At 35.6% G+C, this 26,486-nt stretch overlaps 1 protein-coding gene across 8 annotated transcripts; it reads right to left on the reverse strand.

Moving 5' to 3' along the window:
* Nucleotides 1-367: 367 nt before the first annotated feature.
* PNISR (PNN interacting serine and arginine rich protein) lies at nucleotides 368-25,802 on the reverse strand. Of its 8 annotated transcripts, none has more exons than XM_032858179.1 (13): nucleotides 25,686-25,802; nucleotides 17,349-17,428; nucleotides 15,404-15,522; nucleotides 13,772-13,960; nucleotides 12,175-12,398; nucleotides 10,504-10,675; nucleotides 9,203-9,393; nucleotides 7,569-7,706; nucleotides 7,046-7,145; nucleotides 6,252-6,305; nucleotides 5,012-5,182; nucleotides 2,880-3,966; nucleotides 368-2,635 (listed from the first exon to the last, which is right to left on the reverse strand). In XM_032858179.1, the coding sequence occupies exons 3-13, from the start codon at nucleotides 15,489-15,491 to the stop codon at nucleotides 2,605-2,607; spliced, it is 2,445 nt and encodes an 814-aa protein (XP_032714070.1). In that variant the 5' UTR covers nucleotides 15,492-15,522; nucleotides 17,349-17,428; nucleotides 25,686-25,802; the 3' UTR covers nucleotides 368-2,604. The 8 variants fall into 8 exon arrangements, with proteins under 8 accessions (XP_032714070.1, XP_032714071.1, XP_032714068.1 ...); XM_032858180.1 differs by having other exon boundaries at nucleotides 25,682-25,793; XM_032858177.1 differs by having other exon boundaries at nucleotides 25,519-25,783.
* Between the last annotated feature and the right edge of the window lie 684 nt (nucleotides 25,803-26,486).

Here is a 26,486-nt window from a genome sequence, read left to right on the forward strand (position 1 = left end):
AATATATTAAGCAGCAGAATCAGGACAATCCAGTGGACCTAATATTTCCATTAAACCATGATTAGTACATTTTAGAAACTTCGATAAATGAAAATAGACTTTAATGTATATAAGAAAAACTCCATTTAAATGTAAAGGTTTCCGTAAGACAGTATTACAGGAACTTGAACCTTATACAATTCCTCTGTAAGAATTCTCACAAAAATAAAAAACCTCAACTACTAATTAATTATACTTTATGTGTTTCCTTGAAGAAACAATAACTTAGACACTAAAAAAAATAGATGTTTGGGAAGTTCACCTATTGTGTATTATACCATTCGAAACAGATGCTAAAAAAAGACATTTTACAATGGCAGAAAACATATACACTGAGATTCCACACCAGTCTTTATTTATATTTTGGGGCCTTCATTAAACAAATCTTATAATTACCTCTTCCAAATTACATTTTATTCTCTTAATGGTGTGGTTTACCCCCACTGCACAAAAACAAGTATGATTAATACACTAGAAATATTTTAAAAGAGAACCCAAAGACAGTTTTATTAACCAATTCAGACCAATGATTGTCTCAAAAATTGAATCTACTGATTTTCTGGTGGTGTCATTTTAGAAGATTTCATAACCAAATTATGTATCTAGTTAACTTATGCATGTTAGCATTCACATCCCGAATCATGGAAGCCCTATTTTATAAATTCTTACCACTAAGGTAAACATACTTAATTACATGTCAGTGAAATGATGAATTCTCTAAATTATCCATAAAACCTAAAAAACCCAAATATCTAATTATAACACTGATGTATCTACTAATAATCACATATATCATGACTGTGTTTTAAAAAATATCTACAGATTTAAATGATAAGAAGCTTGCATATTATGGAAGAGTAAATAAAACTGTCAAATATTATTTTTGGCTCTTGTCATTTGTCTTGCCCAAAAATGTGCATATCATAGCCAACAGAACTTTTCTGTAGAATTTTATTTTGAAAATATTATTTTAACCTGAAGATTGATCTAAAAAACATTTTAAGATATGAAAATGTTATACAACTTATCTATTACAAATTAATCTGATAATTCTGCAATTAGGTACATTGTGTTAGCTCACCTACATAAAAAATATTGCACATTTTCATTTTGTCTCCACGTGACTGATGTCTAAACTATATAGAATTCCAAACTATTTAAAAGTTATTCTGTGAATATCAACTTTATAAATATCAGAGCTAAATGCACTGTAAAACAACCATTTTGGTAAACATGCATTTATTCACAGTTGATTTATTTCCTCTAGATAAACGCGTAACTGTTCAAAATTATTTAGGAACCTATGTAGAGGTACAAGAGCACACTTACAAATCTATTTCTACCTTCATTTTGAAGAAACACTGATCTTGGCAAAAATCTGGCTTATTTTAAAATGAACTATTGCTGGTAAGAAGGCATACTTTAAAACTTTTCCGTGACCTGCACCTGCTTTTTTCCTTTTTAAATTAAAATTTAAAAGCATTTGTTTTCAGAGATGTATCTGATTGTGGCATAAGACAATAATCACACAAAAACAGACCCTGAAAGCAGCTGGGCATTTAAATGCCTGCAGAGCCTCATTTTACTTGTAAGTTAGGACTGCCTTAAATAGCTAGACCACTCACTGATCATAATTGTTAAGAAAGTGACAAAACCAGACCAATTTCAATGTCATGAAATTGACACAAACCTGCATAATATAGCATTCCTCCACTGAGTTGAGGTCATATTATACTTTAAAAATATAAATAAAGATACTGAATTGTGAGTCTTACTTCTGTAATATCCCCAGTGTTTGAAATATGCTTCTAAAACAGAAGTGGATAATTGCAGAATATAATTCCAGATTTGACTACTAGTGTCAAACACAACTGTTCCTTATAAATGACTCTAATGGTGCACTGGCTTGATTGATTCCAGCAATTTCACTGTACAGAAGAAAACCATACTTTATACACAGAGAATATATTACTTGAAAATCCTCAAAATAGGAAAAAAAAGTTTAGGAAGCTGTCAAATGTTTCCAAATGAAAAGTAAAGGTCTATTTTTGGCCCTCTTCCACACCCTTAAAGTTGGAATTTGACAAAAATCCATGGGTACAATTTACAAACTTTGACAAACTATTAAGTTAAAACCATTTTCTTTGGGGAAGATGAGAGGAAGTACCTTTAAAACCTGTTATACAAAATTCCAGCTGCCTTTTTATAAAAGTACGTTCCTTAGATTAAAATCATAAAATTAAGGTGCAAGAGGTTAACAAAAATGAACTGAAGAGCTTTATTGACATCACAGTACATTCAAGAATAATTTTAAGAACATTACAGCTGAAAGAGAATGGCATGTTTATAGTCTTATTAAGCACTATTTTTTGAAAAAAATGTAATACAAAGAAATCCTATTAAGTAACTTGGAGCAGCATTTGGAAAAAGTACACCTATTTACAGATTAAAAAAAAAAAAGATTCTGGTTTCACCTACACAGCCACAATGTGCCTCTATAATGAGACAAGCCCTTAAAACTCATGGAATTTTTTAAACATCATGGCATTCTTGCCACATCATTCCTCAGCGTTTACGACGGGGAGGGGTTGTTGATCTGAAAAAAAAAGGGAAAAGACAAATTTAAAAATAAAAATGTATTTTAAACTAAAGAATCTGCAATTTTTAAATAAATATTATTATATAGGATTTCTAAAATTACTTAAGACTATGTTCATTTATCAAGTACCAAACTGAGTTGTTATTAAAGAGAGAGAGAGAAAGGACACTTTCAACTTTGAATAAATTCAGTCAAATTTTTTTTTTAAAAATCAGACAAAATACTTTAAAAAGTATACTACCTTGATCGGGACTTAGACTTGTGTTTGCGGCTTGCCTTCTTACCAGACCTTTGAGATTTCTCCATGGATCGCGATCGACTATGTTTAGGCTTCTTAGCCTTCTTTTCTTTGCTACTTCCTGGAGATTCAGAACTGCTCCTTCCACTAGAATCAGAGCCTGAATGTTTTTTGCTATCTTTGGTAGTACTTTTCTTACTATCCTGTCTAGAATCATGTCTGATAATTTTAACAGATATAGAACCACTCCTAGAGAATGTTCTTTCACTTTCTCGTTTCCTTTTTAGCCTATCATCCTGACTACTGAACTTAAAATCTTTTTCTTCTCTTTTTTGTTTCTCTTTTCTTTTATCCTGTTCACGTTCCCTTTCTTTGTCTTTCTTTTTCCTATCTTTATCTATACTTCGGCTCCTCTCCTTTTTTCTCTCTTGTTCTTTAGCCTCACCTTTATGCTTATGACTGCTCCCACTAAGATTTCCACGTTGATCATCAATTTTACGCCTATCTCGACTCCTACTGCGACTGGACCGATTGGTTCGCCTATCCCTTGAGCGACTTCTACTTCTACGTCTCTCTCGAGAAGGACTCCGATTTCTTCGTCTTTCTCTTTCAATGCTATTCCTATTAGATCTCCTCCTATCTCTAATCTTTACTCTAGCCCTATTGCTCTCTATTTTAATTCTGCGAGAGTAACTTCTACTTCTACTCCGTCTAGCTTTAATTGTTGGAGATCTACTCCTACTATGTCTTTTTTTCCTTTTAGGAGAAGAAGATCGGGAAGAAGTACGACTACTACCTGAGCTAGAACTGTATGAAGAGCTAGAGACAGTACTACTAGTACTACTCGTTCTGCTATTGCTACTGGAACTACCACTACTAGAACTTCCTGATCTACTTCTTCCTTGTTTCTCTTTTTCTTTATGCTCTTTTTTTGGTTCTAAAACTGACGTAGTTTCATTTGGAGTTCTTTTCTTTTCATTAACCACATCACCATCTGCTTCTCTTGCTTCTAGTAGTGATAAACTATTTTGCTCTTTATGGATAAATTCATTCATCTCTTTTGTAACCCTTTCTGTTTGCTGCTTTTCTTCTGAAAGAGAAAAAGACAAAAATACTGTGAAATGTCAAAGTATAATGAAAAAAACTCCCAAACTACCAAATTTCAAGCTATTAGATCGTAACAGTGAAACAGCATTCTTCAACAGAAATAGGATACAAGCCACATAAGCAATTAAAAATTGTCTAGTTACCTTAAAAAATAAAAAAAAGATAAACTTAATTTCAATAGCTTGTTAACCCAATATATCAAAAACATTATCATTTCAACATGTAATAAATTCAAAAGAGTACTAAGATATTCTGCTTTTTTGGGGCACATAAAATCTCTCAAATCTATGATGTATTTTACACATACTTACAGCATTATTTCAATTTAGGGTTAGGTACATTTCAAATGTTCAATAGCTACAAGTAGTTAGCCATGCTCCTGGACAATACAGCAACAGGGTACTGAAGTGTAAAGGTACATTTGAAGCAATCTAAAAAGATTTCCCTTTTGTCCAATAAGGCAACTTAAAGTAAGTAATTTTATAGGGAATTTTCAACTGCTAACTCTTAATAATTACCTTCCCAATCGTCCAAGTATGATTTTTCCAAAAACTTCAAAATACTCTTTCAGTATTCCTAATATCATTATATAAACTATAAAGAACATATACAGTATTTTGCATAGAAAAGCTTCTAAAAGCCCTCTATTTCCTCAAATATACTAGCTACACACTAAATATTCTAGCTACAAATTACTTTACATTAGTTTTACAAATATATTTCTATTTCAAAAGCTTTTTCATTATGAGAACTTTAGAAATGAAAATACACTAAACTTATAGCTAGTGAAATTAATGTCTTACAAAACAAGACAAAGTTTACCTTTTACAAACTACATATTTTGAATACTACAAGCTTTTGTAGTTTTGAAAAAAACTACAAATAAGCCAAAAAACCCTTAGTTTCAGTTATGTCACATATTATCTATACTCTAACCTTAATTCTGTCCCTGATATTGTTAGGTTATTTAAAAAACACACACACATAAACAGAACTAGACAAAAAATTAAGGGCGTCTAAAGATGTACCTTCCATCTGTTTATCATGTAATAGCTGCTGTTCCTTTTCTTTTCTCCAAAAAGCTTCCTGTTTTTGCCGGATTCGGTGCCGTAATTCCTCATCATCAGTGTCAGATGACTCAGAGCCTCTGTCACTCCTCTCATCTTCACTGTCTCCTGATCCATAACCACCCAGTCCACCTGTGTGCATAAAGCCCAGTCTATCATATGGAAAAATTATTCTATACACTAAAAAATTTTTAAGGTCCGAGAAGAAAGCTAATTTCTTTTTTCATTGCCTTTTCTTGGAAGAATATGCTTATTCGGGGTGGGGAGAAGTATAAATTCCAATTCTTAAGGAGTTTATAGATCCCTCCTGAAAATTAACAGAATTTCATTCTTTCTGGAATAGTTCATGTATTTCTCACCACAAAGGAATTGTGATAATGGTTTGTTTTACTGTCCGCGCAAACCAACGAAACCATTTAACAGGGCAATAACAAAGGCTCACTAAAGCATAGTCAATTCAACTATTGATGATCCTGAAAATATTTGTAAAATTCATTCTTTCATTGTTCAAAGCTCAGAAATCCCAGGTAGTATGCAAAGTATTTTTTCCCTAAAAAAAATTAGAATATTGTAATTCTCACTGGTCAGAAATGGTACGGTGCTAAAACTACTCCCCACCCTGAAGTGACCTACATAGTAATCATCATAAAATCACATGGGCATTTGCTTCTAACCATTTCTGTTGGTCCCCACAAAGATTAATTTGATATGATGCGGAAAAGGCACGTTTAAGCTTTCATATATTTGAGAATATATCATGCAAAGAGCAAATTATGAACACATCACTACTATTATACTATGGTAAGATAAACTCTTTTCCTCTATGTTAAAACTCGACTTACTACAACACAATCTACATAAAGGTGCTTAAAAGCATTAGAGGACAGGTTCTTCCCTAAAGCATGTATGCGAATAATTCTGAAAGTGAGCTTAAATATTATCACAGCTAAGTTATGAACTGTTACAACTTGCCCCAATAAACTATGAATTAGTCACATTTATAATGATTTATAATAATCCCTTTGTGAACGCTTTAGGCAAAAAAAAAAAATAGGCAAATCTTTTAGAGAATGATATAAGCCTAAGACCTAGGTTTTAAAACTGAGTAGGAATAGTACAGTTTCAAAACAGAACACGTAGAGAGACAAGGTAAGTGTGATTTTCTCTTTAAGGCCCTCTCACAAATAAGGAAAACACTTACCGAGTCCAGTGAGGGAAGCCAGTGCACTGGACTGTGCCAGCTGTTTTGCAGGAGCTTTGTATCACATCAACAACAGGAACAACATGTTAACACAAATAGCCACGATTTCATAGTCATGAGAGTCTATGGTATTGTTAAATCTACTACTATTGCTGCTTTTTGGGGAGAGAAGAAACATTAAAAACATAACATTCACTTTAAACCAGTAGCATGTCTGGCCTTGAAATTATAATTCTGAAGTGAGCTGAAATTGGTTTATAATGATGAAAAATGTTGACCACTACATCAATTATTTTATTGTTGAGGTATGGTCTATAATTTTATTTATTTTTTTTCAATATATTTTGTGTTACTAAAAATAGAGGGGGTGGGGATGGGTGAATTTCTTCTTCAAGTACTGTAAGTGGTAAACTGTGAAAACTGAAGGTTCGGAATTCAATTCACTAGTGCAACTAAACTGTATTAGAAGTTATACACCAATACCATGGTATCTATAAAAAAACAAAATCAGGTGAAATAAATCAAGTATCAAGAATTTTTTCACTATATGTTTTATAGAAAAACAACCTAATTGCTAATTTGCACTTAGGCAAGTTGGGTAATAAAAGAAAAATATTCATATAGTTTTAATATGGTGTCTACAAACCTAACCTTTCCTGGAGAGTTAAAACATGCAAGAAGAAAATATTCAAATATCTGCTACAATTCAGCAAGGACAACCAAAAAGAGTCCAAAAGAGCCACCAAAACCAAAATACTCCCAGAAAAACAAAACCAAGAACACCCACAATATACCTTTCGTTGCTTTCCGGTGTGCATCTTTGGCTACATAATAAATTTCTTCATCCGTGACATCCAGTAGAATTTCGGTTAGAAGCATTTTTGTCAGCAACATCTATGGAAGGGTATTTTACGTGTTTACATACATTTATGCATATTATTTTTAACTTAATTATTATAGTTACTAATACAGTTTGACTTTTTAAAGAAAATTAATGAGCAAAGCCACTTTATAAAACATATTTAAAGAGATCGTTATCAACCATTCCAAGCAACTGCGTATTTGAAAATTATTCTAAAACACATAAACTGAAGTGCCTGGGTGGCTCAGCTGGTTAAGTATCCAAGTCTTCATTTCAGGGTCATGATCTCAGGATCATGAGATCAAGTCCCATGCCGGGCTTCGTGCTGGGCATGGACCCTGCTTAAGATTCTCCCTCTCTCCCTCTTGTCCCCATTTCCCTCTCCAAAAAAAATAATAAATAATAAAAATAAATTTTTAAAAATCCAGTACATGGTAAGAAATTTAACATTCTACCATTTGATACTCTTTCTCTTCTTCAGTCATCTCTGGTTCACTGTGCTCTTCCTGAGGAACTGGAGATGGACTTCTGGTGACTTTTCCACTACTAGCAGCCTCAACATTTTCAGTGTCTTCATCTTCCTCATCACTATCCTAGTAATGAGTAATAGTAAAAGTAATAGTATGTGTAACCCAAATTCAGGCTTATAATGTAAAATCATTATCTTACACACTACTTTAAAACCCCAAATTAAAAAGTCTACGAAACAGATAAATAAAAATGACAGCCTTCACTTAGTAGTATAAAGTGTTACCTGAAAAGAAATCTAAAATTACAAGATAGCTTATGAGAATCAAGTATTTTAATTATTTTTCAATTTTTCCTTGGTCAATTTTGACTTTATTTTATAATAACCAGGAATATAACATGCCAAAACTGAATGAATTAATATCCACTATATATGATGGTCCTGAAATGAGTGGCTTATAGAACTTTGGATAAGTAGACCACATTTATATTATTCAATGTAACTTTATTAACTACAAATTTAAGGTATTTACCTAAAACCATGTGACTTAAAATTTAAAAAGTCTGAAGTCAGTTTGCAGATCTTAGCTGGCCTTGAAATTCAGTGAAATTTGCTTCTTTTTCGCTATGAAATGGGCAGGTAAGAAATGAGATGTACTTCAGATGGAGGAAATGCCAACAGTCTGTCTGTTCCTGGCTGTAGGTTTTCAGTATCTAGATAGCACACCTTAAAAGGGGGACTCCTCTCCGGCAAAGAAGTATCCTGCAGTTACCCTTAAAAATCTACCAAGTAGGGGCACCTGGGTGGCTCAGTGGGTTAAGCCTCTGCTTTGGCTCGGGTCATGATCTCAAGGTCCTGGGATCGAGCTCCGCATGGGGCTCTCTGCTTAGCAGGGAGCCTGCTTCTCCCTTCTCTCTCTGCCTACTTGTGATCTCTCTGTCAAATAAATAAAATCTTCAAAAAAAAAAAAAAAACAAAACCTACTAAGTGAAAGACAAGGTGATCACTGAAACACTAATTTCAGACTAGTTCAAAAGACTATTTGAACCAGGGGAAGACTACATGTAACACAAGCCCAGCGGCATGGGGGAGAAGAGGGAAGATAATCTTCAAACAATTTTTTGACACTTAAACCTATTAAATCTGGAAATCCATTATTTCATCTAAAGAGTTAAAAATTACCCAAAAAAAGGGTAAACTTTAATAGTGGCAGTCTTTTGGTTCTTATCTTCATAATACCCACCAAAAAAACACATCTTTGGCATCGTTCTTTTGTCAAAAGATAAAAGTAACTTATGGCATTTGTGACATTTAAGCTAAACCAATGTCTGCTTAAATCTAGCTACCTTGCTATCTCAAGATTTATTTCTGAAGCACAAAATGGCCTTGGAAGGCCTACCTATTTCCAGAGTTGCATACTGGCCAGTGCTGTGGCTACCATGTCATCTGAGAGCATATTACTGCTAAATAAAAAAATTCCTAAGCCACTCACGCCATCTAAATGATGAAGCTTTAAAGATTTAACTTTGTTACTTTCAGTGCTCATTATTAGTTATTTATTTCAGTAATTTTCACATATAAATCACATGGACTTTCATGTTAAGTAATTCTAACACTTACAAATTTACTTCTCTGAGGTAAACGAGGGCCATCCCCTCCTTCAGCATCTTCTGTGGCCTTCTTTTCTTTTTTGGATAGTTGTGAACGTTGTTGCTCCATTCTTTCTTTCTCCAATTTCTTCTGCTTTTCACGTTCCATTTTTTCAAGGCCTTCTCGAATCCAAGCTGGAAGAGTCCTGCGTTTTACCGCATCTGTTTCACGTGAAAAGAAACATTTCTAAGTTAGTTAAGTAAAAATCACAAATGCATGAGTTCCTTATTCTTGGATTTCTACAAACTGGTGCCACTTGAGTGCTTATAACTATCATTCTCCAGTAAGACCGTAGTAAAGCAACCCATTAACCATTATGCTTCTTTTTAAAATCATTTTTAATGACAGCAGTGAATATTGTGTTAATGCTTATAATAAGCCAGGCACTATGAAAGCACATTAAAACCACCATCTTGCTTAATTCTTAATAAAAAAAAAAAATCACTATTACTCAATCTGTTTTACAAATAAGAACACAGAGGCTTATAAAATTAAGTGATGTGCTCAAAATTAAAGAGACAGTAGTAGTGATGGGGACTAATTCGAAGCCAAACTCTTAGACTACACTGCTTCCTAAAATATGGAAACAGAACAGAGTCAAACAAAAGCACGTCTACTTTCACACTGAGAATTCATCTGAACAAGTATGATTCCATAAGTTAAAAAAGAAATTAGAATCTTCTTAAAATGTCTATTTCGTAACAGAAAGTTAACACTTGAACATTCTGGTATAATAAATGTTCAATGTGGATTTCTAAATATAAAGTAGTTTAAGTCTGTAACTTGTCATTAGACTTAAGTTAGTTATGTTAAAAATTTAAATCTTCTGCCAAAATATTTCTGGAAAGTGAAATAATAAAAGAACACTTAATCTGACATTAGCGTATCAGATAAATGGAGAGTGGAAAGAGACAAGAGATAGAGAACTGAGAGATTTTAAAAGGGGCAACTGTTCATAAATTGGCATAATGTATCAAACTATCAACACTGAAAAAATATCAAGATGCTATGGCCATGATAAATTTACAATTCATCACAAAATCTGGAGTTTAAGGTAACAATTTCTTTTAAAGAAAATTATTCAGAACTTTTTATATTTTATACCAGTATCCTTTTTGTAATTTTAAGGGTTAGGACTATAAAATGATAGGGTTTTTAACTATCAATTCCTAACATATCAGAAGTGTCAAAACAATTTAAGAAAATAAGACAGTCTTTTCACGTGATCAAGAAATCATGCCAATTGTGCTTCACTAAACTTAAATAGCTACCAATTTGTGGAGGCTCCTGCTTCACAGGAAGTGCAATAGGCGATCGCTGCCGATCCCTGAATGATGATGGCCTTTCTCTTCGATTCTGGGGAGGTGCTGGAGGTCCTGGAGGTCCTGGTTGCCAATAAGGAGGATGAAATCCACCTTGCGGTGGACCAAAAGCAGCCCCATGCTGAAAGAGTATTGCAGTTTATTTTTCTTCACATTAATACAATATACTCTCTGGGACACACGTGTGTTATGAACTGGGACAGTAGAAATCCATGTGTGCAGCAAATCCAAGAATTCCATGGTTCTAACATCCACCGATATTTCTGTAACCCCAAGAACCTAGGCTTACTATTCTTAAGAAAGATAAAGATTTTCTGCCTATGTAAATGTGAAGAGCCATCTAAAATTCAGCTAATACACTATTTTCAAGAAGTAGAGAAAAGGATATTTTATATATATATATATATATATACACACACACACACACATATATACACATATATATATATACATATATATAACCTTTTTCATTCTGAATCCATTTATAAACTAGTCCTTCCACTACCAAGGTATCAAATGTCAATTTTTCTATAACTAGAAAATACAAGAAAAAAATTTTTAAATCAATTCCAAGTTATTTCTTAGTGGAATTTGTTTCTGTAATCTTAAGAAGTTATCTATTTTAAACAAAATAAGTTACTGAATCATTAAATTTTCTTTGTAGTTTTGCTATTCAGAGGCTTTTCTTAAGCCCATCGCCAACAGAGCTCTCTAGCTTGTCAGCATAGGGATCTATCAAGATAATAGGGTGCGAGTAGAAGCTCCCTGCCTCTACATTTCTTCAAAACCAAACCAAACAAAAGACGGTCGTATTTGTATACCAAGCATGAGTATACCACAAATATCTGAATATGTATGAATAAAGATTACTCTCAAGGTGAATACTGGTTACATTTATGTCCATAATGTGAATTTTTTCAAAATTTTAAATTATGATAGTTCAGTTTATAAGGTTAACAACTGCAATCAGTTATTTCAAAATGACGCCTAGCACTATAGCTTAAGGGTGGACCCCTGGCAGAGTAGTTAGAGAAAAAAAAGCCCCACATAATGATACTATCCCCATAGAGTTCTATGTCCCTAGGAATGAATAAGATGCTACAAAGGAAATTATGTACAATTCCATTAACATGTCATGTCAGAATGGAAAAAAAATGACCTCACTAGAAAAAGTCATAATTCTACATAGCAGAAGGAACTGCATTTAGGAAGATGATCTGTTCTTCATGTATTTTATTCACGTCTTATCCATAATCTATTATTGACAAATAATGTATTCAACTACTGTGAATTTTCTAAACTTTATTCAACATTTAAATATACCACTTTAAAATTAGAAAACAAAACATCATATAGCTATTGCACTTACATATTTTTCATTTTATCCAAACATTTCCCTAACGATCCTTTATATCATTCTAAGCAAACCAAAAACCAGAAAATAAGAATCTAATGATTTTAATACTCAAAAATCGATAACTTTTCTGAGACATAATATGCCCTTATCTGTACAAGACTGAAAAGTGAAACACAGATCTTAGGTACTCTTGATGAGACACTTCCAAAGAATGGTAGATTACGTGCACATCTACAATATTAAAGCAACAAAATATCTTTCACCTGATAGTCAAACTGGTTCACTGGCCCCACTGCAAAATTATCGGGTGGTCCACCAAAGTTGTGATTGTTCTGGTTAAATATATGCCTGTTGTCAGGGGCAAATTCCCCACTGTCCTGACTGTTGCTGTCTTCGGAAGGAGGAACAATGTCCATTGGGCCTGGTGTTGGTGGCATCCATGGCTGATCTGGAGGGGGGTGTGGGGGCTGCTGATGCATTCCCCATTCTATTTAGGATTCAGGCATAAAAACATTCAACAGGGGGTTATAACAAAATCAACACAAATTTTTAAGATCTCAAGAAAGATTTTTCAGCAAAGAAACAGATTTAAAAATTTATGACTTCTTGGTCAAATTCCTCTTGTATATCTTAAAAATAAGCAATTAATTAAACTAATAAATAATTCTAATGAGCTAACTCCACTCTAATTCATATCCTAAACATATAAAAATCAAATGCCCAAAATTTGAATAAATGTAACAAAATCCAAAGCAATTTTTTTGTTGCATTTTTCTATTTCTGTTCAATAACAATACCATAGAAAATAACACCTTGAGATTTTATATATAATTTCTTTCTTCCATGAACACATTTATCCTCACAACATCCCTGTGAGGTAGGGAGAAAGCAGGTATTATTTTTGCCAATTTAAAGAGGGGAAACTGAGGCACACAGAGGTAAATCACTTGCCCAGGTCACAAAGAGAGCCAGTAGAATAAAGTTGGGGAGTAGGAATGCCAGGGTAAGTTATTTATGAACTTGAACTTGGGAACCAGAACATTTTCAAATTTGGGGAAATTTGGTGTAACTTCAAGAAAACGAGAAATAAACTACCTCAGAGTATCAAAGATTAGAATATTCATTATTCTTTAAAAAGTGATGTTAGAGGTTTACCTCCTGAATTTTCCACTCTTACACTGAGAAACAATAATAAGTATCAATAGGGAAAGGGAGATTAAAACTTCACCATTAGCATACTTAAAGATTCCTCTATAAATATTTTGAAGTGACTACTAAAAATAATTAATAACACAAGACATGGAAAACTGAACTAGCATCAAGAAATCTAAATCATAGTGTGAAGTAAAAAAAAAAGCAAACAAACAAAAAATAAAACAAAAACTTAGGGAAGATCTTCACTATCTGAAAAAAAAGGGAAGAAAACGATGGGTGGACAGTAGGGGCAGAGTATATTTGACAGACTAATTTGTCACATAGTGACACAGTATTTCTTTAGTTAGAGGCTAGACATGTTTTGCTCTGCCAGTGCTGCTTCTGAAAAGGCCAGAGGTTGCAACAGAGAGACAAAGAATGCTCTCTTCCCTAGATGCCAAGTGAGGTTTCCAGTGTTCCCAGCCCCTGTCCGCCTAGGAATGAAGAACCGAGAGAACAATCAAACTGAGTGCCGCAACGCTAGCAGACTGAGTACAGAACAACGTTAACCACAACATTTCAAATTCAAATCTAAATGAAACTGCCTATTCTTTAAGGACCATTAATTTCAAGAAGTCATAAAACTAAGCAAATTAAACAGTTTAATTTAATCCACATTTTATTTTTAGAATAGTCCTAAAATCTGGATAACTTGAAACAACAAACCTGGTTGCCACATTCTGTTAAAGTTTGAATCCCCTTGAAAATTCCCATGATTGTTTGGACCAGATTCCATTGTAGACATATCTTGTCCATTTGGCATCATTCCTGGTGGTTGCTCTACCATACTTTGCTGCCCTGAAGCTTCTCTTTGGGCAATCCAAGCTTGAGCCAATGCAGCCCAGTCAATCTGGCCTAACATAATTTAATATAGCAGAATTTAACATTCAGAATTTAAGAGCTAAAAGAATAGTGCCTCTATGTAAAACAAACATCTCAGTTATTCCTTACGAGAGATTTTAAATATTACAGTATGTTATGGCTGAAAGGATGCTTAGAAAATAACCCATATCCAGGCTACAAAATGATTTAACTATAAGACTTGCAGAAAACTCCAGTAAAACACTCTTAACTGTTATTTCTACTACTAAATCCTAAGAAATGTATCCCCTGTACCTTACTTTAGTTAGACTTTAAGTCTTTTTTTTTTTTTAACTAATTATAACACAAATGATCAAACTCACACACCACTTCTTCAAATAGGACCTACCCAGGCCTATAGAGAATTCTAAGACTTCAGAAAAATATAGTTTTTTTATCCATGTTCCTCCGCACCATCACCCTCTTTTCCTTCTCTAGTTAAAATACACTGCTTAACAACTTCTTAGTCATTCTTTATTCAAAATGTATTGCCTTGCTATCTTAAAGGTCCTCTTCCTTCTCCAATATCTATACATAACATTTTAAGTTGACCTAATATTATTAATAAAGGAAACAAAGAAGAATAAGATGTTTTTTCACATCTCAGTGAAGATTAAATAGAACTCATCTGGCACAACCCAGATGGAGCTGAACTTAGGTAATATGTATCTAAAACTTTTCAAATGTGCAACAGCAATGTAACAAACCTAGTTCTTGGATTTTTTTTCCTCACCAAATCACGGGACAAGTAACAACGCAATGACATGTACACAAAATTATGGTAATTATTTCAAAAAGTAAAAAGCTACACCCAATCATCCAAAAGTGATTTATTAAATCACAGTATTATCCTGTAATACAATGCTATGTAGGTATTAAAAAAAGGAACAGAAACAGATTAACCCAGTAAAAGCAGTGCAGTGGAAAGGGTCACATCAATGAAACAAAACTGGCCATGAGTTAATAACTATGAAAGCGAAGTAATAAATGGGGGTTCCCTATATTCTTTTCTACATCCATATATGCTTGATAAATTCCATAATACAAAGAAATTTTTAACTGAGATATAAAGCATAACATCAGCTGACTATGAGCTACATAGAATTGTAAGATTTAGAATTAAAAACAGAAGTGTGCTTTACTTAAGCAACACATTTAAGGAAGATTTTTTCTTTCTTTAGAAAAACAAGAACTAAATCAGTTTTGAAAACGTACAATACTCATAAAGCTTTCTACTCTTTGGGGAAGTCCCCCGAAGAGAAATCCATTCCCTAATATGTATGGTATAGCCATATTATTTATGAGAAAAGATTAAATTTTGTTCATAAAATGCTCCAATAAATCAATCCCAATTCCATTTCCCTTAATCCCATTGCCCATCTCCCACTCATCTCTATCTCCCCTTCCCCAACTTCCAAATTCAATTTGTTTCCTTACTTGGATCCTGCTGGTGCTGGAATGACTGCATCCACTGTTGCTGGTTCAAGGGCCATTGCTGCCAAGGCTGTCCTCCTTGATCCCACATCCTGACTTTTAAAATATATTTGATTTTCTACCTTTAATAAAATAAACAGTTTAAAAATGAGAATGAGAGTCCTTTAATTTTAAAAGCTCACACATCAAAAACTATAGGATGATACAGTTATGTGATCAGAGCTCTAAAATTCTGGTCAACAGGTTGCCAGAGGCAACTGGAATTTTTAGGTTGGCAAGCAAAAGCACAAAATTTCATGTTAATGATGGTGTCAGAGCTTGATGGCAAGCACAGCTCTAATCAATTTAGCTAAAAAGATGGGGTGAATCTACTTTTTTCAATACAGATCTCTGGAAATGTAGTTATTTTTAAGATTATAAGAAAAAAAGTGATTTAATCTCTCCCCAACCAAGACTCCTTAAAAAGGGCAACCAAACAACAGCTCTGGCTGAGGAAGGAAAACTCTTCTAATTACAGCTAACGAATGCAGAAGTAGAATAGAATTAGAAAATCACATTATTACCAAACCTAATGAAACAACTGACTCAGGAAATCTTAAAAGTTGATAGGAAATCAAATACAAAGATTGTTGAAATATCACCCCTACAAGACTATCAGGAATCTCCTCCTGAGATATATTGTGTCCCCAGCATCACTATGAATATGTTCACCAAAAATGTTTAACTGAATCCATTTGAGCTTCTGGATCTTACCTCCAGAATAAAGAAATTATAAGGAACAAAAGAATGACGTAGGCAGTATCAAAAGAAACAATCGGACAAATCCAGAAAGTGAGAGAGTCTACCAAGACCCAAATTTCTTGAACATGTAAATGGCATGGGAAACAAAAGGAGAGAGAATCTAGGTGATGGGTGTGGGGGAGGGGTTTCACCACACTGGTCTACTTTTCTCTAAACTACTTTAAAAACTTTCATAATGGGGCGCCTGGGTGGCTCAGTGGGTTAAGCCTCTGCCTTTGGCTCAGGTCATGATCTCAGGGTCCTGGGATCGAGCCCCACATCGGGCTCTCTGCTCAGCAGGGAGCCTGCTTTCTCCTCTCTCTCTCTCTGCCTGCCTCTCTGCATACTTGTGCTCTCTCTCTCTGTCAAATAAATAAATAAAATCTTTAAAAAAAAAAAAACAACTTTCATAATAAAAAGTTTAAAATTCCTGCAAGTCCAGTATATTTGTACTTCATCCAACAATGATGTACAACCCTATTCAAGAACCAATGACACACATAGTATGGAGGGTATGTTTCTTCATTTTTGAGGCTTAGCATAGAGCAGGCATTAAATAAATTTTTACTAAATGAATCTTTTTATACTGACCCTTTCCTCTACCCTAAAAACAAGACAAAAGCAAGCCTTAGCACTGCAGGATCACAAAAAATAAAAAAGCCATATTAACAAGTGAGAAACACCCACTCAAATAGGACAACTGACTGCTACAATTCAGTCTCTTAAAGGGTGTACAGCTCTGGTCTTCGCAGCATTCACAGAATGTTATAAAGTTCTATCAATGGCAGATCCTAACCTTTCAACTGAAGAGCACTGTAAATTGGGAAATATGTAGCAGCCCTTTTGTTACCTTGACTGTTACTTCTAGTTACACTAATACAGTCTATTATAATAGCATCATTGGAATATGGCAAAATAGAAATTAAATAGCACCACACCTAAAACCAACCACTAGACTGTATTTCAGTTCCAAGCTACATATGCTTCTTTTTCTAATCTCTCTTCAGATATTCTTTCTTCTCTCCTTTTTCCCTCTCCTCTTTTTCAATTATACCTTTAAACACTTTAAAAGCTAAATGACTTACTAGAACCCTTTACAACTTTAATTAAAAGGTAACAAATAAAGAGGGGACACCCAGAAGAAATACCAACTGCTATTTTGACTGACCTCAGAGGTTCACCTTCCGTTTAAAATTTAGGTTGATTCAGACTACAGCTTGGAAGCATAGCAGCAAGATTACTTATGCCCTGGTGGGAGGGAAGAAAAAGAGCATATGTTTACTCTTAAATTATGAAGAGTTACTAGAATAAAAACAAATTCCAAAGATACAACATAAAAGTGTAATCTTCTCCAAATTAATCCAGAGATTTTTCTTCCATTAACTTTATAATGAGATACTACTCACCATTTATAAAGTTAAGGGAAATAGGTACATCACAAATAATGAAAGCAAAACTTTTTAAAAAATTTTTCCTCTCAAAATACCTTTTTACTTACTGGAACAATTTATTAATACAAAATAATGTCCAACAATTTAGGTACTGTTATATATGCTGAGAAAAAAGGAACAACAAACATTTGAAAAGAAGTTTCATCCACCTGGTATTAACTTAAATGGCACAAAGAAGTAATAATGCTTTAATTTAGGTTTTTCGATAAAATTCTAAGTTTAAAAACTAACACCAGCAAGGTGAAAACAATTTGTCCTTCAAACGTTTGCATTTTATTCCCATTAGATTAACAGCTTTTAAAAAGTTGGTAAACAGACAAATCCATTCATCTTTTTATCTTCCAGCTTCTGACATACAGCAGTCACTGAATACCAACTGAAAAAATGAACTGTCTCTGGCTCCTTCCATTTACTTTTAAAGGTTAATGATAAGGAAATTGTTGTATTTATGAGAACCAAAAAGCTGGTGTAAGCATGGTTTGCTGCGTTTTCCAAAGCTCTAATGGTGTATCAGAACGCAATGCATGGATTTTTCTGTCCTAGATTATAAACTCATACAATGTAGGCATTATAACTAGCTCTATTCAGTGCCTCCTAGAGTTGCAAACAGATGTGCATTTAGTAACACCACTTTAATGATGAAAAAAACTGTACTGACTCCCTATCAACATTTCCAATACATATTTACTTCCCAAAAAATCACTATGAAGTTACTTTCACTTACTTACATTTCCTGGTTGTCGTGTATAACTTTTTCAGTTCTCCTTTTTAGTTTCTAACCATCACTTGTAACCTGGACTTCAGAGCACAAGCTCTGGTTCATGATGCCTACCTAAACCATTCCCTAGCTGCATGAACATGGGCAAATTAACCACTCTCTAATTTTCAGTTTTCTCATCTGTAAAACGGAGGACATGTAAGTGTCTACTTCATACACTTCTTGTGAGGATTAAATGAGAAACACATGAAAACTCAGCAAAAGAGCCTTCAAAAATTAATGCTTAATATTGCCATAAAGACACTCTCAGTTATCATTTTTGCTAGCACTCAAGTTTACAACTGGGCTGGGGGGGGCGGCAGTGGCATCGGTAATCAAGCCAAGCCTTACTCAACTCTATTTTCTTCTTTAAAAGCAATCTGACACTTAACCAGATTTCATTTTATCTCTGGAAAAATATCTTGCTGTCCCTACCTCTCAGTATATCATAGATTGAAGCTTTAACTATTAAAAAAAAAAAAAAACTCCAAAGTTTTCTCCACACAAAAAGTTTTTACTTGCATATTTTCAAGAGTTTGATTTGTATTACTTGTAGCCAGTTTTGTTTGTTGAAACCAATCACTTCTACTTTTACTATGTTTCCCAAGGCCTCTTACTCCCCGAGTTTTTACGTAAACTATTCATACACAGTGTTTAATACACCTAGGCTGAGAAAAATACGAAAAAAGGTATATGAAATTTTGAGAGGCAAAACAGAATAAAAATACAGCAAAGGTGACAGTAAAAGTCAAAGAAGTTAGGAGGTATTTAATAAAATGCTTCAATTAAGTCTGCAGTTGAGAAACCTGACTTGGCTACAGAGGATAAATGCTGAATGAGGAAGAAGGTAAAAATACCCAATAGTCTTTTGGGGAGACAATTTAGCATTACAGTATTTTATCAAAATTGTAAATGCACATCCCTCTGACCTAGCAATTCCACTTTAAGAACTTAAACCACAGGAGTATTCTCATCATACTACCCAAAAACCTGCAGCATGTTTGTAACAGGGAACACCTATTTAGGGTCACTCAAAGTCAGAGATAAAAGTGAACCATACAGTCGATTGTTAATCAGCCATTACAATGAGAAAGATGGACTTTTATATGCTGACATATACTGATAAATAAACTGCCTTAAGAAGTGAAAAAACTATGATCCCACTTGAGGTTTTTCGATTAAGAATGCAATTTAGGGGCACCTCGGTGGCTCAGCTGGCTGAGCATCTGCCTTTGGTTCAGGTTATGGTCCCAGGACCCTGGGATGGAGCCCTGCATTGGGCTCCCTGCTTCTCCCTCTCTCTTTGCCCCTCTCCCTTGCTCTCTGTGTCAAATAAATAAACAAAATCTTATTAAAAAAATGCAATTTAGAGGTGCTTGGATGGCTCAGTCCATTACGCGTCTGCCTTCAGCTCAGTTATGATCTCAGAGTCCGGAGATGGAGCCCTGCATCAGGCTCCCTGCTTACGGGGAGCCTCCCTCTCCCTCTCTCTCCTGCTCCCCTGCTTGTTCTCTTTCTCTCTCAAATAAATAAATAGAACCTTTAAAAAAAAAAAGAAGGTAATTTAGGGGCACCTGGATGGCACAGTTAGTTAGATGCCTGACTCTTGGTTTCCCTCAGGTCGTGATCTCAGAGTCCTGGGATCAAGCCCCATGTGAGGCTCCACACTCAGCGCAGAGTCTGCTTAAGATCTCTCTCCATCTGCCCCCTCCCCACCAGACACACACATACTCTCTCTCTCTCAAATAAATAACTCTTAAAAAAAAAAAAAAAAAAACACATGCAATTTAGTACAGAAAATTCCTAGATTACGAAAAACTCTTAAACTGATAAGCTCTAGGAAGTGAAAACAGAGATCAGAAAATGATTATTTCAATCTTTGTGTTCTTTGAATGATTTTACCACAAGTGTGTATTTTTACTTTTTTTAAAGATTTATTTGAGAGCAAGAACTCTAGAGCGAGCAGGGGGAGGAACAGAGGGAGCAGGAAAAGCAGACCCTGCATTGAGGGCAGAGCCTGATGTAAGGCTCAATCCCACACCCAAGAAAGACCATGGCCTGAGCCAAAACCAAGGGCTGGATGCTTAAACGACTGAAACATCCAGATGCCCCGTGAGCGTGTTTTTATTTTATATATATATTTTTTTCTTTTTTTTTAAAGATTTTTATTTGTCAGAGAGAGAGAGCAAGGCGAGAGACAGAACACAAGTGGGGGTGGGGGCGCGGCAGACAAAGGGAGAAGCAGGATCCCCACTGAGCAAGGAACCTAATGTAGGACTTGATCCGAGAACCCTGGGATCATAACCTGAGCCAAAAGCAGGGGCTTAGCTGACTGAGCCACGCAGGTGTCCCAAGTGCATATTTCTAAAAATAAATCTACAGATGTTTTAAAAGAGACAAAGAATCAAAGGAAGCTGACTAGCACAGTCCAGAGTGACTCTGGCAATAAACATCACACAAGTAATATAATGATGAGACTATGGACAAATTACCTGACTTCTGTCTCATTTTCCTATGAAGGATTTGGAGTAAATTTCTATATCTAGTCCAAAAAGGGTATCTCTAGTCATGGGAATAAAATGTAGAGTTCTGCTAAATTTTGTAAAAGAACAGATTTTAAGAAAATACTTAGTGTATTCAAATAATTTAATATAAACTTTTATGTATGTTTAAGCATTTAGCACAATGCTTGATAAAGGATTTCATTAATTATTTCTTGATTAAAGAACATGTCTGGTAAGTGATTTGATGGCAAGGATTTAGAAAACCCACACTTTCTTTATCTTCAACATATAAAACCTTCTTATTCACTAATAAACATAACTGGAAAACAGAAATATGAGGCACATATAGCAATAATAAAAATATTTATCTTGTAACTTCAGTATTTTTCTTTTCTTTTTTCTTTTTTTTTTTTAAAGATTTTATTTATTTACTTGACAGACAGAGATCACAAGTAGGCAGAGAGGAAGGAAGAGAGAGAGGGGGAAGCAGGCTCCCTGCTGGGCAGACCCAGGACCCTGGGATCACGACCTGAGCCTTTTAAGGCAGCTGCTTTAACCCACTGAGCCACCCAGGTGCCCCGTAACTTCAGTATTTTTCAATGAAGTAACATAGCCCTGTATCTTAACAGCCTCATTGCCTTAAAAATGACATTTACACATTGGTTTAATAATGATTTGGAAGGGTAACCATTGGTTTAATAATGATTTGGAAGGGTAACTGTTAAAGATGAGTGATAAGTACACTAGGGTTCACTATACTCTACTTTTGTACTATTTGAAAATTTCCAAGATGATAAGTTAAACATGATACAGTATACAGTTACAGAGACTTACAATGAATTTCCTTCTTTTTTTTCTTTCCTCAAAACAAGATCTTCTTGAGGGCAGAGTCTTACAATATTTGAATTCTCCATGCTGCTTTGCCCATATTAAGTGGTGAAATACTTTACTCTTCGCTAAAATTTATTTACAAGTACACTAATATTCAATGAAGAAAATAATATTGTTACTACTACTCTGATTTTGTAACATTAAAAATCAACTCCAATATATCTGTCCTTCCTTTATCCTTAATTTTAACGATCCTTAGGCTCAACTTCTCAAATCTGGAAAATCTGATTACAGATCAGGCAGGCTGCAGGCCTTTCCCTTTATGGGATTAAATTAATCCCATTTATTATGCTATTTCCTTAGAAACAACTGGGATTTGGATCAGATCATCTAAGTTATCACATACAGCTGGAAAAATCTAACTCATGACTATGACAAGTGTTATAGAATGAACTGTGACCCCTTAAAAAGAGAGGTGTAAGTCCTATCCACACTCCCCAAAACTATGAGTGTGACCCTTTCTGGAAACAGGGTCTCTGCAGATGTATTCAAGATGTGAGGTCATACTGGATTAACGTAGGTCCTAATCCAATGATGTTTTTTATTAGAAACACAGACACACACAGGGAACACCATTATGACCACAAAAGCAGGGACTGGAGTGATGTGCCTACAGCCAAGAAAAACCAAGGATGGCTGGGAACCGCCAGAAGCTAGGAGACAAAGAGGCAAGGAAGGATCTTCCCCTACAACAAGGGTGGGGAGCTGGGAGTAGAGCAAGCAAGCATGGCCCTGCAGAAACCTTTATTTCAGACTTCTAGCCCAGAGAACTGTGAAAGAATAAATTTCTGCTGTTTTAGGCCACTGTTTCTGGAAATTTGTTACAGTATCTCTAAGAAATGAATACAACCAGAAATGATCATTTATCTTATCCATTTCTTAGATGATGCTACATTAGAATATTCATTGCTCTAAGGTTCTTAAAATTACTTGTTTAAAGGACATCATTAATATTTGCAGAAGTCCTCTCACAGACTGACAAAGATGAATGAGGAAAAAAATGTAGTGTTTGTTTTAAAGCACTTAACGCATCAAAAAAATAAACAAGGGGCACCTGGGTGGCTCAGTCAGTCAAGCATCAACTCTTGATCTCAGCTCAGGTCATGACCTCAGGATTGTGAGATGAACTCCACATTACGGTCCACACGGGGCATGGAGCCTACTTAAGATTCTTCCCCTCTCCCTCTGCCCCTCCTTTCTGTGTGTATGTGTGTGGGGGGGGGGTGCACTTAAGCATCAACTGCAAAATCAGAGATACAGAAACACATCCATGCTTTTGATGCATATGGTGAAATGTTTCTCACATCACATACACAGTGTAAAAACCATAAAATGCAACAAACCTCTTCTCCCCTGCCATTTCAGCCCTACATACCAGGTGACCGGACCTCAAAGTAAAAAAAAATTCATTTTTCAATTCAGGTTAGGTGGAAATGGCCCCAGTAAAGGTTAACCTTATAATCATTTGAAATAAAGTAAAAAACAAACTTTTGCTCCTTGATGGGACATACATTTTACTATATACTGAAATACTTTGCAGCTTACAGATCAAAAGAGGCACTCAAAATTTTGGAGAATTGGATAGTTTGGTTACAGATATGGAAAAAAAAAAAAAAAAGGTGATAATTAAAAAAATAAACATACAGAGAGCAAGCAAGCCTAAAGGAAACAATACCCCGGTAGCAGAGAGCACACATATCTTGGTTCTAATACAAGTCTCCAACAAAAGGAATCCAATCCTTAAGAGAAATAAGTGATTCTTCAGACTAAGATTAAAAAATATATATATACAAAATGAGTCTGGAATACCTTACAGTGCCAAGAAGAAAGTGCTAAAAAAAATTTTTTTTTAAATGAAAATATTAAAAGGATGGAGGCAGGTCACAGTAGACAACTGAAAGAGCTCCCAATGTCCAAAGCTGGAACAATTTGAGCAACAAAATAAAGTAACATTGGATTATAACCAATTATGACATAAATATCTCATGTGTCCATACTAATATAAATAAATGATATAGTAAATTGGCAGGGACAGACAAATCTCCCATGCAGAAGAATTCCAAGTAAATTACACAGATACTCCACCCTAAAGGACGGGGAACGTAACTCTCTAATCCTCAAATGTATACTGTGCAAAAAGACTTCCTTCTAATGAGTACAGTGAGGAAAGGAGGAGATGGATAGGGAAGAGTAATTTTACAGTGGAGAAACTTGACATACACTAAGCAGATGATCAAGGTCAATATCAACATGATAAATCACATTCATATTACATACCCTTGATAGGATGTGCTGAAAAAGGCACTGCTCTTCTGCGATCTTCCTCTTCAAAATCCCTACCGCCAGTCTTACCATGAGAAAAACATCAGACAAATTCCAGTAGGAGGGCACCCTACAATATACCTGACCAGTAATCCTCAAAACTGTCACGGTCACTCAATTAGTTTGCTAGAGCTGCCGTAACAAAGTACCACACACTAGGTAGCTTAAAGACCAGACATTTATTTCCTCCTAGTTCTGGAGGCTAGAAGTCCAAGATAGAAACGTCCACAGGTTTCGTTTGAAGGCCTCTCTCTCTGGCTTATTATGGCTGTCTTCTATGTTTTTATATGTACGGTCGTCCCTCTGTATCCTAATCTCTTCTTATAAGGGACACCAGTCATTAGGGATCAGGGCTACCATAATGACTTCATTTTACTTCTTTAAAGATACTATCTGCACATATGGTTACTTCTGAGGTACTGACATCAACATATGAATTTTGGAGGGATAAAATTCAGCCTGTAACAGTCATCAAAAACTAAGAAAGCCTGAAAACTGTCACAACCAAAAGAAGGCTAAGCACACATGACAACTAAACATCACATGGTATCCTAAACGGAATCCTGGGACAGAAAAAAATATTAGGTTAAAACTCAGGATATATCAATAAACTAGAGACTTTTTCTAATAATAATGTGTCAATATTAGTCCACTAATTGTAACAAACATATCATACTGATTTATAATAAAGAAACTGTGTGTAAGGCGGGGGTGTTTACATAGGAACTCTGTGCCATCTGCTCACTTTTTCTGTAACTCAAAAAAGGTTTTTTAAAAAAACTATTAATAAGTATGTTTAAAATACAGTCTCATGAACATCTTCAAAGAACCTGTTTACTGTTACTACCCCTAGAGCCCCACGAGATAGTCCTACAGGTGAATCTTTTGTGTCCAAGTTTTGTTTTTTTGCTTTGCTGCACTCGTCACAAATTTCAAGTTTATTTTGCTCTTCTATGAATTAGCCATCAACAATCAAAATCTGTCGAGCGCCCGTGATGTTCAGATAGTAATATTCACAACAAAATAATAAAATTGAAATGTTGGATACTACTCTTTCCCTCGTGGACCTTAAGACATGATGTCCATCACCGGATAAAAAACACAACAAAAATACAAACTAGGAAATGAAATTGTAGTTAACTGGACGCATTTGCCCTGGCTGCGCCTGCGTACTCGGAACTGCACAGCGCAAAAGGTCCAGGTCCGGGCCCCCGCCTCCTCCGCCTCCTCCGCCCCCTTGTACCCCCTCCCCATAAGGGGGTTCCCACTGCGCACGCGCAGTGCTTAACGGCCGGTCAGGAGCCCAACAATTAGTCCCTTCTCATCCAAGAGAAAACTCATAGAGCAAGGGGTCGTAAGTATTCTCTTTAGTAACAACATTTCCTCTTCCCTGAGAGCATAGCTCTGACTCACCAAGTCGGGCGGACACCGCCGCTTTAAGGAGATGAGGTTCCAGCGGTCGCGCCAAGCAGCGTACGCAGCCTACGTGTTTAAGTTATGCTAGCTTCGCCACGGAAACCAAGAAGGCTGTAATGGCCTGCCAAGTCCCCACGCGTAATCGTTCTCCACCACTTACTCACTCTGATTCCGGAACACCGTTGTCGCCACCGTTCCTGTAATACCTCTCCAAACCTTTCGATGCTTCTACTTCTTCACGAACAAGACAAGATGGCGCCCGATTGGTTGCACCCGGAAGTGAATAATAATAACATCCGCTTGTCATCTGAAGCCATATTGTTCCCCATCCTGGTCTTTGAGCACGTGACGATATCTAGTTAACTTGCCTCGACGCCATTTTTGTTTTGGGCAAAGCTCCTGGGACTTCGTAGTTGGCACCGTGCAAGTGTCTTAACATTCCTGTCGGATACCTTTTAATTGAGTCATGCTGAGCCCATTTTCATCTTTACAATGGCCAGAAAGCCAGGAGCCTAAGTATTCGGTAGAGAACGCCCTCGATTTTTTTTTTTTTTTAACTTTAGCAACGTGATCTCCTTCGAGGGGAAGTACGTTCCCCGCCTGGAACGTTTTCGCTTCGGAAAAGGGGGGGAGCGCTGAATTCGCGGCGCTACTTTCAGACTACGGAGAGGCCTCAGGGTCAAACTGAACCAACTCCGGCGGGTTGCTCAGTACGCCCACAGCGGCATTTTTCTGTTGGAACATCTGGAATACTTCAGGCTTGGGCCTTAACAGAGCGTCGCTGACGGCTCAACCTCAGGAAGACCGGATGTTAGTGAAATGGCCAGTCTAGATGGTAGCGACTGCAGAGACCTTAACTAAACCCGCGGCGACTGCGCTCTTTGTTAACCTCAAAACGTCGCGCCCCCTTCCGGCAACATTTGCTCAACTCTACGTCACCCAGTTGGTCCCGATATTTCGTTCTT

This window comes from Lontra canadensis, unplaced genomic scaffold (genome assembly GCF_010015895.1).
Source record: "Lontra canadensis isolate GAN:19392208 unplaced genomic scaffold, GSC_riverotter_1.0 scaffold14, whole genome shotgun sequence".
NCBI lineage: Eukaryota > Metazoa > Chordata > Mammalia > Carnivora > Mustelidae > Lontra > Lontra canadensis.